The sequence below is a fragment of the Genypterus blacodes genome, unplaced genomic scaffold, assembly GCF_046128005.1.
Source record: "Genypterus blacodes isolate CSIRO-AG114 ecotype Tasmania unplaced genomic scaffold, CSIRO-AGI_Gbla_v1 ptg000214l_1, whole genome shotgun sequence".
Taxonomy (NCBI): domain Eukaryota; kingdom Metazoa; phylum Chordata; class Actinopteri; order Ophidiiformes; family Ophidiidae; genus Genypterus; species Genypterus blacodes.
In genome coordinates, this window is record NW_027467013.1 from 3,323,109 (window position 1) to 3,342,500 (window position 19,392).

The following is a 19,392-nucleotide window of genomic DNA, read 5'->3' on the forward strand; positions in this document are numbered from 1 at the left end:
TGCTTTTAGTTTGAATCCTCCATTACCGGAACTGCTTTCGTGCCCCTGCGAACCTCGAGAACGGGGCATTCAAAATAAAAGCAGAGTCTCCAACGATTGTCACTTTTTCTAGATTTTGTACGAATATGGTCGTATAGTTGTGGGTTCCTGTTGCACAACACTACTGCTAATCTTACCCTAAAACATGTATGTATTTTCGATTATATTTGTATACTATCATAATCGAAAGTTTTATTTACTACTTAAGGTTCCGCCTCACGGTTCCACCTCCTTACTCAATAATATCTACACAGTCATAGGCACCGACAACCTCTCTCCTAAAAGGGATTTCACTCAGGTTAACTTAATTCCCTCCTAATATTCACTGCGTTATCAGTCCTGTCAGTACGGTAGCGGTCAGCTGATCCGAAGGTGCGACATTCTTCACTCTGTGCCGTTATGAGGTGAGTTTATCTTCGTCTCTTTACTGTAGCGTGCAAAGTGTCTGCAGTGGAAAATCACAGTTCAGTTAGAATTACCAAAACTTTAAAACTCAAAGAAAACAAACTCAACCTATATCATGCTTGGCACACTTTGTCATATTCGTCCCGTTTGTTTTGATTACTGTCAGTGAACGCAACAATGCTGCAACTCATGTCGTCGAGTAAATGTAAACTTTAATGTTTACTTTGTATAACTCGCTGTACATCGTTGACTGAACCGGTCTGTCTCGCTGCAGATGGAGCCCCAGGTTAACCTAAATAAATACAATAGATTTGAACAATAACAGACAAAATATAAAACATGCATAACAGGTATGTGCCTGATTACAACTGCAGCATATGTGACAATTTGTGCAGGCCTGATATACTAAAGCATCACACAATTACGACTTCTTTATGGTGCAAATTCAATTCCTATACATCATGTTTACATCAGAGGTCAGAGGTTCAAGTCAACACTCTAAGATCAGTGTGTAATTCTTCTTTTATATTTATTTAGGCCCCTCCTGTCGGTCCCTGCTCTTTTCTACATGCTCCTGACGGCAGGACGCGATGCTGCAGGAGAGGAAGTGGACAGTAAGCCCAATTTCGTTCTGATCATGGCAGACGACCTGGGCATAGGAGATGTGGGTTGCTATGGTAATGATACCATCAGGTAATTAATTCCAAACGTGTGCCTGTGTTTATTCGCCACCTGCTACTTTTCTCCGTTTTCTGATTTTCTTTATCATCATCCTCCTCTTCGTCATCCCTCTACCTCCCCCATGGAGGTTATGTTTACTGCCATTTTGTTAGCGGGATATCTCATAATGTTCTAATCACATCCATCCACATAGGCCAAACTCATTTTACACCTCCTACAGTGTTGGGTCTCTCATCCTGGTGTGCTGCTTGTAAGCTTCACACTTCTTCCTGTTATGTCTCTCTGTCTTCCCCTGTAGGACTCCAAACATAGACCGACTGGCTGCAGAAGGAGTTAAGCTGACTCAACACATTGCAGCTGCTCCTCTCTGCACCCCAAGCCGGGCAGCTTTCATGACGGGGCGTTACGCAATCCGCTCAGGTACCACGTGCTCTTAGTCCTACATAGCAGTAGATAAAGAGTTCCAATGCATGTGCCCTGGTTATATTTATTTACTGTGTGTGTGTGTCTGTGTGTGTGTCAGGGATGGCCAGTTCAGGTCGTGCCCAAGTGCTGGTATTCCTCGGAGGTTCCGGGGGGCTTCTTCCAAATGAGACCACCTTTGCTAAGAGGCTGCAGCAAAAAGGATACACCACCGGGCTTGTTGGTGAGATGTGCTCCTGATTGATGTTTAGGTTTGGGACAAAGGGTTAAACTAGGTAAGCGTTCTCAGAGCCCTAAACATGGATCAGCAGCCAGTCGGTACATAATAACGCCACATTTACACAGTGCACCAAAGGAAACACTGAAGGAAATACAGAGCATACACTATATGGCCAAAAGTATGTGGACACTCATCCTGAGTGTTTCAGCCACACCTGTCATTAACAGGCGCATAAAAATTATCAAGCACATAACCATGAAATCTCCATAGACAAACACTGGCGGAGTGAGAGGCACCGCAGACCTCTTCCATGTAGCGGTGGTAAGCAGGGTGCTAATGTGGTCCTGGCACTCAGATCTGGTCTGCAGCCAATGAACTACATTGTGCTTCATCCGGACAATTACACAGAGAACTACAGCAGTCCAGTCTGAAGGGTATTAAAGGCATGAATATGATTATCTATGTCCTGAAAGGATAATGGTGCTCTAATTGCTCTTATAGGTTCCTATAGGACCCAGTGCTGCACAGAGCTGTTTGAAGCATGACTCATCTGTAGAACTCTGAATATGGACTTGTACTCCTGAGCTGTCAGGTGTGGTTTGATGAGTATGAGAGTGAGGTGAATTATATCCTCTCTGACCTTTACAGTCTTCAGACTTCAACCCAATCCAACACTTCAGGGGGATTTGAGACGGATGTTGTAGAGACGGGAGCTTCTCATCTCTTCTCTCTTCGTCTTCCGTCTGTCCATTTATTCCACAATATAACTTCACAGCCCTTGTTCACGTCCTTATGTGTCAAGCTCAGAACCTATCAATCAAACCCTTGTAGGTATCAATTGTAGGTACTCGGTGTAACTTCAGTGCCGTTTTTTGTCAATTTTTATCTTTAACTTTCAGTTTTTGTCAGAGATAATAACCTTGCAGTGTGACTCGTGTGTCTCTGTCTTGTCTCCTCCGTCTCTGCAGGGAAGTGGCACTTGGGTGTGAGCTGCAAGCGTAGAGGGGACCACTGTCACCACCCTAACCAGCACGGCTTCAGCTACTACTACGGCCTGCCCTTCACCTTCTTCAACGACTGCGTGCCAGGAAACGGGAGTGACATCATGGAGGATGTCCAGCTCGCGCTCCGAAATCTGACTGTGTGGCTCTGGCTCGGACTTATCACTCTGGTAAGATTGATACTCCGTTAAGGATCCGATAAAGGCACATATGAGGACAGAACGTCATGACAAGACAGGACACAATATCAATATCTTAACATCCTATCACAGTCACAGTCACTTTGCAGTGATGTGTGTGTCCGTGTGTTTGTGCATGATATGAATTTGCAGGTGTGTGTCCGTGCATGTGGCCTCCTTGATGTCCGCCTGTGGCTCATCGCAGCGTTTCTGTTGCTCAGTGTCCTAGCAACCGCAGTGTGGTGCCTCCCCTTTCAATTCTTGCCAACCTGGAACTGCATCCTTATGAGGAACCAAGAAGTGATTGAACAGCCAATGAGAGTGGAGACGCTGCCCCAGAGGCTGCTGGGAGAAGCACAAGGCTTTCTAAAGAGGTGGTGATACACAGGAGATTCAGACTGAAGGGTTTGATATTGATCTTTAAAAGTATTCCAGTATTCCAGTTTATTATTTATTTTAATACACAATGGGAAATTTGGGTCAAACATCTCTTCTCGCCTCCCCTCCCCTCCCCTCCTCTCCTCTCCTCTCCTCTCCTCTCCTCTCTAGAAATGCCGATCGTCCATTCCTCCTCTTCCTCTCATTGGCCCATGTTCACACACCGCTCTTCCCAGCCCCCGCCTTTGCTGGCCAAAGTCGCCACGGTTGCTATGGTGACAACCTTGAAGAAATGGACTGGATCATAGGTGAGGGACGGCTGTTAACGCCTGCAGATTGACGGTGTTGCAAGCAGGTGATAACAGAGTGGTACTATGAATGAGCTGACACTGGCACAGATAGAATGTTCCGTCAGCGCTGGCTGCCATGCGGGTGTTTGTGCAGTTGCCATAGAAACGATTCAGCTAACAGACCGCTGAGCCGTTTCCCCTTTTACCAGTTGGCTGGAGATGAAACAGTACATGATGTTACTTGCACAGCCACGTCTGCTGATCTGCTGTGTTTGCAGGTCAGGTGACACAGACGGTCGACTCCCTGGGCCTGGCTGCTAACACACTGGTGTACTTCACATCAGACCACGGTGGACACACAGAGGATCCTGTGAGAGGAGGCTGTAACGGCATCTATAAAGGTATCACTGGCTGTTTATTTACCCAGAGACACACTACAACCCAGTAAAAGACACTTGTGCGATAATAAAAATGTGTTTCCTCTTTGTGGATGAGGAGCCAGGTTTAGATGATACAACAAGAGGAAAATAATCTAGAAATGTGAATGTTAAAGCTCCTATAAAGCCTCATATCATGCTTTTCTTTATTTTCCTTCATGTTTACAACTGATGAAAGTCGGGAGTGAATGTTGAGCAGACCAAAAGATGACATAGACACCTATAGAATAGATCTAGGAAGATAAACCTCCCGTTCCTCTGACCTGTAGGTGGGAAGGCCATGGGGGGGTGGGAGGGGGGGATCAGGGTGCCCGGTATCTTCCGCTGGCCCGGGCGACTGCCAGCTGGACGGGTGGTGGATGAGCCCACGAGCCTCATGGACCTCTACCCTACGCTGACACATCTGGCCAAAGACACGGAACCAGACAGGTGAAGCAGCGACCTGTTTGGGTCATGAAGAGGTTAAATAAGTGTTTTGTAGAGAGTTCACACTTAATAACTGGAATGACTTGGGTGAACAATCCCTTTAAAGTGACTGTTGTGCTTTCTCACTTGAAAGTGAGAAATACACAACGTGTGTATCTGATCACATGTATTTCTCTGTTCTGTCCTCTGTTTATTGTTCCTTCTGTTAGACAATTAGACGGCCACAACCTCTTTCCACTGTTGGAGGGGAAATTGGAACGATCTGAGCACGAGTTCATGTTCCATTACTGTGGTGCCTACCTGAACGCAGCACGCTGGCACCCACCTGGTAGTAAGTACACACACACACACCCACACAAGTGTTTTACTGGGCCGTCACCAGTTTACTCATGAATCATGGTGTGTGTTCATTTGCCCTCCAGGTGACTCCGTCTTCAAGGTGCACTTTTTTACTCCCAACTTCTCTCCTCCTGGAGCTGGCGGTTGCTATGAAACCCAGGTCTGCTTCTGTCACGGAGACCATGTGACGCACCACAACCCTCCGCTGCTGTTTGACCTGCATCATGACCCCTCTGAGTCGCGCCCCCTGACCCCTGATACTGAGCCGCGATATGCTGAAATCCTTGAGCAGGTAACGAGAGCTGTGGAAAAGCACGAAAGCACCTTCTTCTCTGGCAAACAAGCGTCCGATCCTGACTGGCACACAAACAGCGCCCCGGACCAGCTGACCTGGGAGAAGATCCTGTGGAAACCCTGGCTTCAGCCCTGCTGTGGCACGTTTCCATTCTGTGGCTGCAAAGAGGACACAAAAAACATATAAAGGAAATCTACTTGATTTCAATTCCGGGTTCAGGGGCCTTTCAAGAGCGTCAGCAACACATTCCAACATGAGGGTCAAAAATAAAACTAAAATAATAATATATAAACTATCGAGCCATATGTTCCCATGTAAATTATAAATGCATTTTGTGCATTATTATTGTCTTAACTGGTGCAGTAACTAAAACTGACCAAAGGGGGCGCCCCTCCCAAACGATTAAATGGCCACAGCACTTTATCATGACAGAAGATGAACTTGAAGTTTTAAATTCCACGCGTTGTAACCAATGTGACTTGGTGCTCTTGGCTCTTTAAATATGTAAAAAGAAACATAATGCAGGTCAATGTATAGTATTTGATACCAAAAATTTCAAAAGACTATGGAGCATTGATAGATGAAGCATCAGATGTTCACCTGTCTTATAGTTTACATAGATTTGTATCTGCAGGATCAATGAAGTAAACAGTAGACAACAGAAGTCGTGCGGCTCTGTGTTTGTGTTCCTTCATAATTCATTTCCATGTGAAGATTACATTTCCCTGCACACATCAAGGACGTTTCAAGACACAATGATTTATGGCACCTTAAGATCTACATTTGTTTGTTCTCTGAGTTAGGCCATTAGGAGTACAGACTACAGAAGCATTGTAAGTAGTTTTTATAAAACCTGTTATTACCTCAGGGAGCTTTTCTAGCTAAATGTTGAAGTCTGAAAAATAAGTAGGTAATAAAAATAGCAGTTTTTTTTCCCTGCATTTCATTTTGGAAGCAAAACCAATGGTTTTATATGTTGTAAGATAGATCTTCATATTTCTAAAGTTTTTTCTCATTCTTGCTCTTATACAGTTACACAGCATCAGACAGGAGCTGCAGAGCCAAACATACAGATTAGTGTAGTGCATGTAGTGTGGACTGTCTGCCAGCAGGTGGCAGAGTCAGACTGGGTTTACACCTCTGCCCTGTGTGAGTATGTGTGTGTGTGTGTAGCTGTATTCAGTCCATAAGACCGAGAGGAGATCAAGAGAAATCAGTGTGCTGCAAAACAAGAGCATATATCTTTCAGATGAAAGCACATAAAGTCAACTTCTACTGTAAATGTTTCTAATTATTGATCCTCCTGACTCATCATAATTTGTTTGCTTCACCTTCCTCCTCTACCTGTCTCTCCTCTTCCTTCCCCTTCTCTTCATCATCATTATGACTGTGTTGATCCTTTGCAATCTCCAAAAGTCACACGTCTGAGAAAGGTCAGAGGGCTGCAGGACGGCAAGGAGGGATCCGCTGACTTGCTCAAAGGCCCTGAGGCAGGTGGGTTATTCATCAGCAAAGATTAGGAAATCCAGGTCATCTGGCTAACAGATCACTGTGATGCCCCAAATGTCTTGAATAATGATTGAAGTCAGCATGAACTTCTCATCATCAACATCACTCATGCAGCAGCTTTTTCCTCCTCTCTTCCTCTTCCGCTCCCCTCCCTTCTTCCACTCTTCCTCCACAACTCCCCCATGAATCTGTGCAAGCTGAAAGAAACCTCATCACCATCAGCCCTGTAATCATCGCCATCACCGTCAGAGTATTTATCTGCAGGAGAGGGAAGTTCAAACATGCGGTGAGTTCATCACAGTGTCCAGCCCATTATACCTAAAACAGTGAATCAAACAGTCAACCACACAGCACAACGTCTGGCTGTACATCAACGCTAATGACAGCTGGTGGGATAGAATGTTCCTGACTGAGCTGTATATCATATCACACACACACACACACACACACACACACACACACACACACACACACACACACACACACACAAACACACACACGCGTGTATAACTGCATAGACACGGCTGTAAATGCACATAAATGTTTGTGCACACACATGCACACCGTCTATGGTGCCGTTTGGAACACATCAGTGTGTTTCTATAAAGGTCAGTGTTTCAGGAGAAGCCATAAAGCATCTTTACAGCCTGCTGTTTGCCTTCCTAGACACACATAAACACACACACTGTTAGCTATAGATAGGAACTTGGAACGGCAGCTTATACGCACCGGAGACTGGGCTCCTGCAGCTACACACACACACACACACACACACACACAAACACAAACAAAGAGCTGTAGGGATGCTGTGGCTTTGTTTTTCATATTTAGCTGTGGGTTTGTGGCCTAATGATGCTCAGAATATTCAGTTATAATCCAAAAACCTTCTTACAAATCAATGTCAGCCAGCGCCGGCATGAGGGCGAATGACTTTCACTGTTACGTGAAATCATTGACAATGTCGAGCCTTATAAAATTTTCATCTCTAATTCTGACACGGCTGAACACGTCTTCAGTAAGCGTGTTTAGTTCTAACAACCCTCTGAACTAAAAGAAGAAGAAAGCAGAGGAAAGACATTTTAATCACATCATTTGTCATAATTGCTCTCATCGTTGGAGGAGAGACTGATTTCTCTCCATTGAGATCGACTCCTGACAGAAATGTGGCAACCTCTCTTTCTCGCAATGTTTATCCACCGATTTTCACATTTCACATTTCATTTGTTCCTCGCTGGGCCACGCCTCAGCTCGCCTCTGAATTGAGTCAAAATGTGTTCAGAGCTTTTTGACTAATCGCCTCACAAACCAAGCAAACACTCGGGCTGTCCCTCTGCTGCACCATCAACCTCTGCTTCATTGGATTTTTGTGTACTTTCTCATTTTAAGAGTGCGTGGTTAGTAAAGTTGAGCGAATCAGATCTCTGCCATCACTGCAGCTGAGCGGCTCAAACAGCATTTAAAGGCAGAGTCGGTCATTTGTAACCCAAACATTACAGGTGTGCAGACATATATCGTACTGAAACATTTGAGGAAGCCTTTAAATCTCATCTAAGCTCACTGCTGACTATTAAACGCCATAAACACACGGCTGATTTGTCACCTATAGAGGTGAGGGGAAGCATATATCCATGGAAACGGTGCCCAGTCAGTAGCTGCACGTTCCCTTTGGCTGAGGTTTTGTTCAAAACCACAATGACCTCTGCGGCGGCGCGGTTAACTACAATTACAATTTACAGAGCGTATCCAGAGCGGCACACGCTGCCCTCCTCGCTCTGCTTTTACTTTTTATTTTTCCTGAAAATGAGAGCCAAATGAGAAACGCCACAGCCAGGGAGCCGCATAAAACCATAGTGTGACAGGTCAGAGAGCGGAGGGAGAAGGGAAGGAGAGACTGGACACACTCAACCAAACCATCCACAGCTGAACTTCATCCAAGTTGTGTGTTTGCGGCTCTTCCCTTTTGTTTACGAGTGGCAAAGAGGGAAAACAAGAGTCGACCTCTGCGGCGTGTCGGTTTGCCAGCTGCTCTTATTTAGCTTTGTGGTCTCACCTCCCACAGTAGTTTGCTGTGGCAAAACGGCGACTACACACCGTTAAAAATGAATACATGATGGAGAGATGGAAATGTGTGTGTGATGGCAGAGAGAGAGACAGAGAGAGAGACAGAGAGACAGAGTCAATAAAGATGGCTTTTGTGAAACAGAATGGGGTGTTTATGCTGCTGCTATTAATAGAGGCTGGATTTGTGTGTGTGGATGTGTGTTGAAAAACAGTGAAGAGAACACGGGACCCTCATGTGCTCGTGTATGTTTATGCAGTAGATTTTCTACATAAACATATTAGTTTGTGTGTGTGCATGTTTCCAGCAGAGCTTTATGTGAGCTGTCGGCTGCAGGGGACGAACTGATGGCTCTGCTGGGAAAATGTAATCAAACACAAACACACGCGTACACACACACACGCACACACGCACACACACACACACACACACACACACACACACAGATAGCCTCTCTAACCCCCTTCATACTATACACGACTTCACTCTGCCTTTTATCTAAATAAATCTAATTCTAATCTACAAGTAGACAGAGGGAGCTGTGTGCTGTGTGTGTGTTTCTGTGGGTGTGTGTGTTTTAGTGGGGTACAGTATGGAAGGTTACAGTGTGTTTTATGTTGCGTAGCATATGGGGAAAATTACTCCATACAGGGGAGAAAGCTTCAGGCTGGGAAAGGGGTGTTTGGAGCGCACAAACACACACACACACACACACACACAAACACACACAGTCATACAGCAACTTCCACATGCACACATTTTCTCACCTAGAAACACAACGCAAACGCCTAACAGTGACCCCACACGATATATGCACACACATACAGCACATAGGTACACAAACATAACACTACACACACATGACAAAATGACTTCAACCTCCTGCAGCTTTGGTCCCACACCGGCACTCGGCCCTCCTCCTTGTTCCAGGAAGTGTTTAGAGAGGTGCGGTATGATGAGGAACAGATAACTAAATAACTAGGCTAATGGGGCGATTGCGCACACACACACACACACACACACACACACACACACACACACACACACACACACACACACACACACGCACACACACACACACACACACACACACACACACACACACACACACACACACACACACACTCTCCCTCTCTGGTCTTTATCCCTGTAGATCTGACAGTGTTTGGCCCCAGCACTCCCCTCTGCTTTTCAGCTTAGCGCTCTTGGCCGTGTTGTCGCCCGGACACACTTTGCACACTTTGATACAGCGGCAGCCAACAGCTGCAGCAAAATGCTAAATTACTCCCCATTAGTGGAAAAGCATCAGAGCGTTGTGAGTAACTGAGAAGAAGTGCAGGTTTTTCCAAGAAGGAAACCACTACCATCTGACACCTGGACCCCCCACCCCTCCCCCCAACCGACCGACCGGAAAAACAAAGGCTCATCACGTTTCAAGGTTTTGCAGTAGTTTGTAGGGATTGTATTTCATTGTCTCAGACGTCCTTTGATGAGTCATTTAGTTTTGAGTCTGTAGGACGACACTCAAATACCATTTCAAGGAATCTCATTATTTGTTTTTCGCGGCTGTATCGAGTATTCAGCCGTCAGAATTGTTAGTTAGTTAGTTAGTTAGTAAGTAAGCACAAGGCGGTCAGCGTACAACTGCAGTTTTCAGTTTTTCCACCAAGTGGCAGCGCTACATCAATATTGTCGACCTACACGTCTGCGGCAGAAAATGAACTACATGTGTTGTGTGTGCATGATTAAATGCTTCAATAATAACGGCACCTGTGTCGTCCACACATTTTTAACAAACACATCGACTTTCAAAATAAACACAAAACAATGTAACCGATGAACGGTAACGCCACGCCACCGTGCATCACTTGTTCAAATAAGCATCGTCTCCCAAAACACCAGCCATGAGCTCACAGTGTGTTACACTATCATCTGTCTGTTTGTAGGAAATGTCTTCTGTCTGCTTAAAGGACTCTGTGGACCCCCTGACTTATGGGTTAATAGGGGCGAATTCACACAATATTTATTACTTGTATATACTGTGTAAAGGGTTAAATCAGTCATTTTTTCCTGCGATATACAAATCTACAAAAGAGTTCAATTGTTTGGGGGATGGTGTGTTCCATCCATAAGTCATCATGACAGGGTCCAGTCTGGTGAAGAGCGTGAGCGGCTCGGACACGGAGCTGGAATGAATAATGGAAACACGGTGCGGCGGTCAGCAAAGGCACGGAGGGGCGATGCGTGATGGAAGGAATGATAGCAGGACGGAAAATGGAGGTGAAGCACTAACTGAGGTTGTCGAGGTGTGACCAACGAGCTACAGACTGGCTGATGACAAAGCAAGCGGAACCTGTAGATGGACGGAGGGAGAGAGAGAGAGAGAGACAGAGAAGGAATGAAAGAAGAATGAGACGCTCCCTGTTATGCCTTTTCATAGGGGGTAGATGAGAGGATGCAGTGATGACTGAAAGAAGAATAGAAGGGGTCAGATGCAGAAGAATGGAGGGAGAGAAAATAATTGCAGCGCTCAGATGAAAACCTTGATTGTTGGGCTTCATTCCACAGAGGCAGAGCAGCTGGACAGGGGACGGTCCAGATAAAAAGACTATGTAAGGAAGGAATAAAGACAAAAGGAAAATGTCCTGATATGGAGAGAAACTGTCTCACAAGAAGAAACGAACAAGGGGAGGGAAGCACAGGGAAGGATTGAAGAAGTAAGCGATAAAGGGAATTATGGATGGCGGAAGAGCGGACGAGGGAGTTCATGTGGCTAAATTAAAAACAGGAGAAAGATAGATGCGAGGGTCATTCTGCCTGAGGAAGATCAGGGGGAGGGGGAGGGGAGGGAAGGACAGAGCGAGCAGAGGGATGGATGCCGGGAGAGGGATATGGAGCGTCGCCAAAGAGGAAGAGAGATGAGGCAGAGGGAGGGGAAGGGTTCTTGAGAGATGGCGGGACTCTGATGGGGAGACATTTGTCACTGCTGGAGAGATGGAGAGGGAGCAAGATAAACAGAGGGAGAGAGAGAGAGAGAGCAAGAGTGCGAGAGGAAGAGAGAGAGATGTGGAGTGAAGGAGTGCAGAGGGAGATCAAGAGAGACAGAGGGGGGTTCAGGGGGGCATAATAATGACAAGATGACAAGAGGAAGATGGAGGCATGGGCCACGAGAAAAAGAGAGAGAGACAGAGAGAGAGAGAGAGAGCGAGAGATGGTAAAGGGTCTGCAGACGGAGAAGAGGTACCAGACTAATCGAAGCGATGGTCACTCTGTTAGGGGGGAGAAGGAACACTGGAGGGATGGTGGTGGGCGGATGGAGGAGAGAGAGGAAGAAGAGTGGCATGGGATGGAGAGAGGGCCTATAGATCTAAAATGAGAGGGGGGTAGATGAAGGCACAGAAGGAGGAACTGGCCAAGAGAAAAGGATCTTTGATTTTGCAGATAAATGCAGGAAAGATGAATAATTCAGTATGCAGCAAACAGTTTCAACAGAGGAAGGAAAGAGAGTGGAATCACTGGGAAAGGAGAGGTAGAGATGGAGGGAGAGGGTGGAGGACAGCGTCTGAGGGATCACTCCTTCTCCAGGAGGAGAGGTTAGAGTGACGGAGGGACCGATCGAGGGAGAGACGGAGGAGTGAAGGAGATGATGAGTGGAGAGGTAAAAGTGCTGAGTCACGCCATCGGGAGGAAAGCGCCTGTAATGAGAGAGGGCGAGGCGGCGGTGAGGGAGCGAGCGAGGGGAGACGCAGTGGACAAGGGGAAGGGTGGGTGGATGATCGAGCGAAGAAGAGAGAGAGGAGGAGGAGGGGGGAGGGGGAGGGAGGAGGAGGGGGTGAGGTCATACTTTTACTATGGTTGGACATATGTGGGTCATTCCTCGTTCTCTCCCTTTCACTCTGATGAGTTACGCTTCAGATCACACCTGTTTCTTAATGATAATGACAACACAGTGGAATGTGCCTTGTGTGTGTGTGTGAGAGAGAGTGTGTAAGGTTTTTATTTCACCCTGTGCTTCTATCCCTCTGCCTTTGCACTTCCCTTTATCATCATCGCTGCCTTCTCGTGTCATTTCTACATTTTTTCCCAGAATTGGGTTGTTGCCGGGCGGAAATGAATGGTGACTGTAAAGTTATTAAATACAGAGAGGGAGGATTGGCTCTGTGTGTGTGTGTGGGGGAGTGGGTGTGTGTGTGTGTGGGTGGGTGGACGAGGGAGTGAGACAGAGTGTGCATGCGGGTGTGAGAGATAAAGAAGAGGTGCTAAGGGGGCGAGCAGCTGAATAAAGACGGAGAAATGTACTAATTCACCCCCTGCAGACATTAAAGAGACACGCTGGGGATTTGACTAAATGTAGGGATTTTTGGGAAAATTGCATCTGAACTAGGTCACTGATATTGTTTTTTGTAAATTGGAGCATTTTTGGGCCTTTATATATCATCATCAATCTCCTCCTCCAGCTGTAGTATATAGTTGTCCTTGTTCCCATAACTGGCGCTGCACCTATAACTCTGAAAGTATATATTGTTATGTTGGGTATATTTCACAAAGTAATGACACAAGTTGCTGCAGCACTGTGTTGTATTTGATGCCAGGCTTGGCCGAGGAGCAATTCACACCTCGCTGAGGAATTATTACCATGTGAGAATCTTCACACTCCAAAAAACCAACATAGGACAAAGGCCTTGGTTGTGTTTGCTTTCTCTCTGTGAGACGTCTGTGTTGTAAACTCGCGACTTTGTAGTTGTTAGAGGATTTGTCGTGTTCTGTGCTTCAACACACTGGACATGTACTAATGGAGCTGCTAAATGGCAGCACATATGGCCCAAAATTCCGTTGGCTAGAAACAATCTCAGTGACCTAGTTCAGACAAAAATATTAAATTTGACTGGAGAATCACTTGGACAGGCCCGAGTCTCAGTGAGCTCAGGGGAGGACGTCTCAAAGTTTCTGCTCTATTAGATGTTACTGAGCTAAGACATCCGTACGTGTCTTTGCTCTTTTGTTCCAGGTGTCATTCATGCATTAGCTTGACTTCAGCCCCTTACAGCCCTGGGACTCACAGTTCCTTCACTTGCCAATGTGTTAGACAAACCCCTGCCCAGCCTAATGCAGTGGACAGGGAGGAAAAAATGGGCTTATGTTGACTTCATCAGCATGCACAGCTACAGTATGTGTCTGTGTGAGACAATGGCAGCATGAAGACGTTTAAACCCAGCAGTCAGATACAACAGGGTGGCGTCGCTGTGTGCTGTCATCATCAGTCAAACCAGACGAACTTCACCAGGGTGGAGTCTGGCACTGCTGCAGCGTCATAGGAACAATATGAAAGATGATATCGTTCGCTAAAACCTTTTTTTTGGCACCAACTGTGGATGACAAATGGACCAACTGACCTTAATTTTTTGGAGACTAGAGACTTAAAACTGCACCAACAAATCAAATTGTTATAGTTAACACATGGCAACTTGTACACCCACCAGATTCACAGCTACATTACTTTGCAATTGGAGTTCTGTTCCTGGCAGGCTGGTGAATGTAATACATTAATATTCTCTGTGTTTCTGTGCCACTTTGGCTTTTCACATCTTGATTATGAGAGCCAAAGATCTGATATGGTTGGAGGGAACCAATTAGAGGAAACTACACTGTGCACTCGCATCCAAAATAATGAGCGGAAAGAACAACCTAACATGACACACAGTCCTTGGATTACATGTTACTGTGGAAAAATAGAAGGTGATGCATGTTAAACTGTAACATAAAAAACATTTCAAATTTAATGTTGTCGCAGCAGCCAGATGAACTCAGAACATTAAAACTGCATTAAAATAAAAAAGGGAAGTTCCATCTGGCAGATCTTTATGGTTTCAGTAATGGGTGTGTGTGTATTAAAAAGCTCAGGTGAATCCCAGGAGCTGAACTGTGTTAGGATGAAGTGTGTGATCCTCATGTATACACTTTAATGAGATTGAAATTGGGACAAATCAAAATATTCTTACTAGGATTATGACAACTACGATTGTAAATGGCAATAAATTTAGCAATCTAAAGTCTTACTCAAGTGTGCATCTTCTCAATGGGAGGACTCTCCTCATACTACGATTACGCAATACCTCAAGGTTACTCTGACTCCTGTCGATTGAGTGCAGAGCAGGAGGAATTGCAGTCTGCCTCTAATTGTACTAATTGGAGTATTGAGTGTGTGTAAAAGTACTGAGTGTTATTTTCCAGTGGGTTTTTTGCCACTTGAGCACTCAGTTGACTGGTGAAGTGGCAGCTGTAGCTCTCCCTCTCTCTCTCTCTCTCTCCCTCTCTCTCTCTCTCTCTCTCTCTCTCTCTCTCTCTTTCTCCTCTCTGAGGGAGGCAACGATTCATGAGGTGCAGCCAGTTCAGTATTTCCCTGGTGAGACATACACAGTGCCGCGTTGGAGTGATGATAGCGTTGTTTCTTTTGTCTTATGTTCTTTGCCTACGTGCGGCACAAATCACATTATTTCCTACCAGTGTGAACAGAGCAGATCTGATTTGTGAGCATATGTGGCCTTTTAGTGGCGAGTGAATGTGAAACTGCAGCAAAAGATCAAATCTGACCTAAGAATCTGTCCAGTTTCATGACTGTTAAACAGGAGAGGAACTATGTCTCTAAAGCTCTCCAAAGGCATTGATACATTTTTACGTTTATAGAAAAGCTTACAAGGACATAAAGATAAAAACCTTTTCACACCACTAACATCCTTCACAAATCCAGCCCCGGAAAACATTCATACAGTCGATATAAAGATCAAGCCGATCCTTTCAACACACAAAAAAGCGACATCCTTAACTGTGTACAAAAAAAGGCTCTGACTTGTGAGGAGAGCCAGAGTTTGAGTCAAATCTAAAACACACACATCCTTACATTGCGCAGGGGCTCAAATGATCTACATGCATTGAGTCCATGTGTTTGTGGATACACTCACTGGTTTTTTATGCCCGTGTCATTAATTGGATGGGCTTGTGGGAGGCTGCCCTGGGGGTTGCTAGGTAGCCTGTGGGAGACCCGGTGGTGCCAATGTGAAGTGCCACTTCGTCTAAGTTATTTAAGGCTTTATTTTTCACCTCTAGTTTGGCCCCCATGTCCCCTATTAAACTTACACGGGAACATTTCTCACATTTTTCACCCAAAAGCAGCCTGTCTCTGCATGGGGACATAAGTCTCTGGATTAGTGGAGGCTGTTTTTGCCATTGTTCAGTTGACCCTCCAACACATTTAAAAAGAGCTTGGGGAACAGCTATTAGGAGCTGTGAGGTGCTGAAAGGGAAATAAGCCTCCATGCTTTTCCCTGCAGCAGTGTAACAACGTTCTCTTATTTTCAGAGTTTATTAAAATATCTAGATTCCAAATAAATTTCACCCCGTCTTATTACCAGTGGCTTGATTTGTTTTATTTCAGCAGAGGTTTGATGATAAACAGAACCTTTTGGCTGTGTGAGTTCTAGAAAGCGAGTGGGGTCACAGGGTGGATTCTGCACAAAATCCCAGATGACAAGAGAACAATGTCATCGGAGATCCTGGATCAAGACGGACATGCCTTGAATTTTCCCCGAGTTGTAATGTTTAGGAAAGTTTGATCTACAAAGCACATTGTAGCAGCAGCCAGTGGATGAGGATCTGAATGTAAGTAGAGTTGGCACGCTGATCGCTCCGTCTGTCTAAATACCAGCCCTGCTCTTCAGGGGAGAATTCCTCTCCTCTCTCTCTCTCTCTCTCTCCCTCTCTCTCTCTCTCTCTCTCTCTCTCTCTCTCTCTCTCTCTCTCTCTCTCTCTCTCTCTCTCTCTCTCTCTCTCTCTCTCTCTCTCCCTCTCTCTCTCTTCTCCTTTACTCTCACTCTCTCACCATCTCTGTCGTCCCTCCTTCTCTCTCTTGTTCTTCACTTTTCCTGATATGTGTCTTTTGTTCCTTGTGTCTAATTGCTTCTCCCTTTTCTTATGTAGTTGTTTGGCATGTCAACATATGGCCTGTATAAGTACATAATGCCATATGGATTGAGGAACATGACTTTTATAACCGGGGATAGGGTGTCTCAGGGTATGACAGAGGGGAATTCCTACACTTATTCAAAACACACTCACACACACACACCAGCCGTAATCATCACCATCATCCTTTGCCCTAGCACATATTCATGCTGCATACAGGACTGCGCCTTGATTCAACGTAAACACCACACACAAACACATGAAACACCCCACCAATCATGAGTCAGTGCCCCCTGGAGCTGACTGAGAAACTGAGAACCCCTGTTCTGTCTCCAAGAGCATTGCCCAACAAGCAGCCTATAGCCTGTCGCACACACACACACACCCACACACCCACGCACGCGCACACGCACGCGCACACGCACGCACGCACGCACGTCGCACACACATACACACACACACACACAAACACACACAGTTGATTAAATGCTTGTTATAATGTGGAGTCACAGTGACCTGCACACATTCACATTCACACACACATACACATATCATGAGGCAGCCCAGTCAGCTTTAAAGATGACTTGTTTTTCATTATAATCTGGCCTAATATATTCTATAATGACAGGCTGAGTTGTTTATTCCTCTCTCTCTGTATTCAGCTCACTGTTCTCTCCCTGTGTTGTAAATCAGCGCCACACACTTCAGCTGGAGCCCCTCCCACCCATTATCTCAATTCAGGTGTGTATGTCACCATGTGGCAGAAGAGCTGGAGTCCAGAGAATATCCTGCCTCTCAGCATGATACAAGTCCAGCAGCTGTGTGGTGCTGCAGGTCCACTAATGGGCCATGTTCAGCTGCTTTTTAATCACAATATGGATTTAGTTTCACAGATATACTGTAGTTGTGTCAATATGTCTTTACAGAATTATGTGAAATCCTCATTACATCTTGATAGGAATCCATAAATTGAGTGCTCTGTGAAAAACACAATCAGCTGCCTCAATTGTCAATCATGTTTCACAGTGGGTGGGAGGAGTTATGGAGGCAGCGACAGGGCGAGGGAGTCGATCAAAGTGTCTAGGTGGTACCGCCCCCTCCAGAAGGTCATAAGGTCACATTTCAAAACGTCTCACTTCTGCCTTTATGACACAAGAGCACCAATTATGGGTGATTGTCAAACGGAGCCAGATTCTGTCAAACTGCTGCTCTTCACAGTGATTGTGATACGCACATTCACCCACACACACGTGCGCACACACACTCACCCACTCAGAAAGACAAACACTTAATCTGCTTCATCTAATGAGGTTCAGAATATGCGCCTCACAAGTGGCCACTTTAAATTTTCCTCATCCTCCTCCTCTCCTCACAACACACACACACTCACACACACACACACACACACACACACACACACACACGCACACACACACACAATACTAGGCCTGATTTCTCAAGCACAGTCTATCGCTAATTAATATTTCTGCAGGAACTTGGCAAAGACACTGCCGCTGATGCTTCAGCTTCGTTTTTAAACAATACACAATCTCTGGAGATGGACTACACTTCAAATTCAGGCTTCAGATGGAAATAGCTTCAAGCTGTCTTAAGCACATTCTCGAGGCCTTAACTTAGATAAGTCACTGCCTTTGCCAGTCAGGAAACTTGTCAGCTCAATGCCTGTATTATAAAATGTAAGACAGAACAGAGGCGGTGGGGGTGAAGGTATATTTAGTCTTTGCTGCGCTCCATGTGCTCTCCGTGTATAGTGAGGAGAATCAGTTGAATGACTTACAAATAAATGTAGACCCTGACTGGGGAATAAGAAGACATCACCATAACCGTGGATTAATGTTATCCCGCCTATACTGTGTTTCTGAAGTGACTGCGGAAATGACATTCCTTATCTGTCCGCTTCCTCTACCCGACTCGCTTTCTCTCCTTTTCCCCCTGATTTTGTTTTTCTCCCGTTTTCTCTCTATCTCTCCCTGCCTCCCAACCCCCAGAGGAGATAAAATGGAGATTACATTTAAAAGGACCTCTTTCTGCGCTCTCGGGGGAGACGGGCGTAATTACAGTGTCTGGGTCGTCACCGGGGTCCCTCGACTGTTATTTTATTCACAGAGACTTAATTTTCACCACCGCTGCAGTCAAAACACGGCACAGTTGTAGTTACTCTGAATCTTAATGAGCACATTTACTATCATGATTATAGCAATTCTAAGACATACTTCCCTAATATATAAAATAGACTAACTAGCCATTTGCTGTGAAATGAAGCAACATAATTCAGACCGTGTCCAATCATCAATTCCTTATAAATGTGCACCTCAGTTGTGCATGGTCAGTAGGCAGGTTGCGCTTGAATCGTTGCTTAGATGAAGCAAATGAATATCAGCCATATTCAGCCACTCTGATGTCACTAACAGATCCAAACGTGGATGAGTGTCTCTGCGTGTTCCACTGCTTCACACTCACTCAAGCAGTGTTGCCAATGCTCCTTTGAAACGATACAAGCTACACATCATTTAAAGTAGTTAGGGTGTAGCCAAGCCACTCTCTTAATTAAGTAGTTAGCTACACTACAAGGAGCTTTCTACATTGCAGCGTCTTCAAAAAGTAAATCTGCACAATAAGCCAAATATATAGCAATAACTTTTATTTTGTTGAGTGGTAGGGAAAACAAACCGAATGTGAAATTGCGATAAATTGAGTCAGGGCTTGTGTTGGTTAGAGAGCCCCCAGTGGT

At 45.4% G+C, this 19,392-nt stretch overlaps 1 protein-coding gene across 1 annotated transcript; it reads left to right on the top strand.

The window, feature by feature from the left end:
• The first annotated feature begins 235 nt into the window (after positions 1–235).
• arsh (arylsulfatase H) lies at positions 236–5,775 on the top strand. Its single transcript, XM_076170132.1, has 11 exons — positions 236–443; positions 982–1,137; positions 1,424–1,545; positions 1,649–1,771; positions 2,737–2,939; positions 3,102–3,322; positions 3,498–3,634; positions 3,895–4,017; positions 4,323–4,482; positions 4,689–4,810; positions 4,902–5,775. The coding sequence occupies exons 1-11, from the start codon at positions 439–441 to the stop codon at positions 5,297–5,299; spliced, it is 1,770 nt and encodes a 589-aa protein (XP_076026247.1). The 5' UTR covers positions 236–438; the 3' UTR covers positions 5,300–5,775.
• Positions 5,776–19,392: the final 13,617 nt, after the last annotated feature.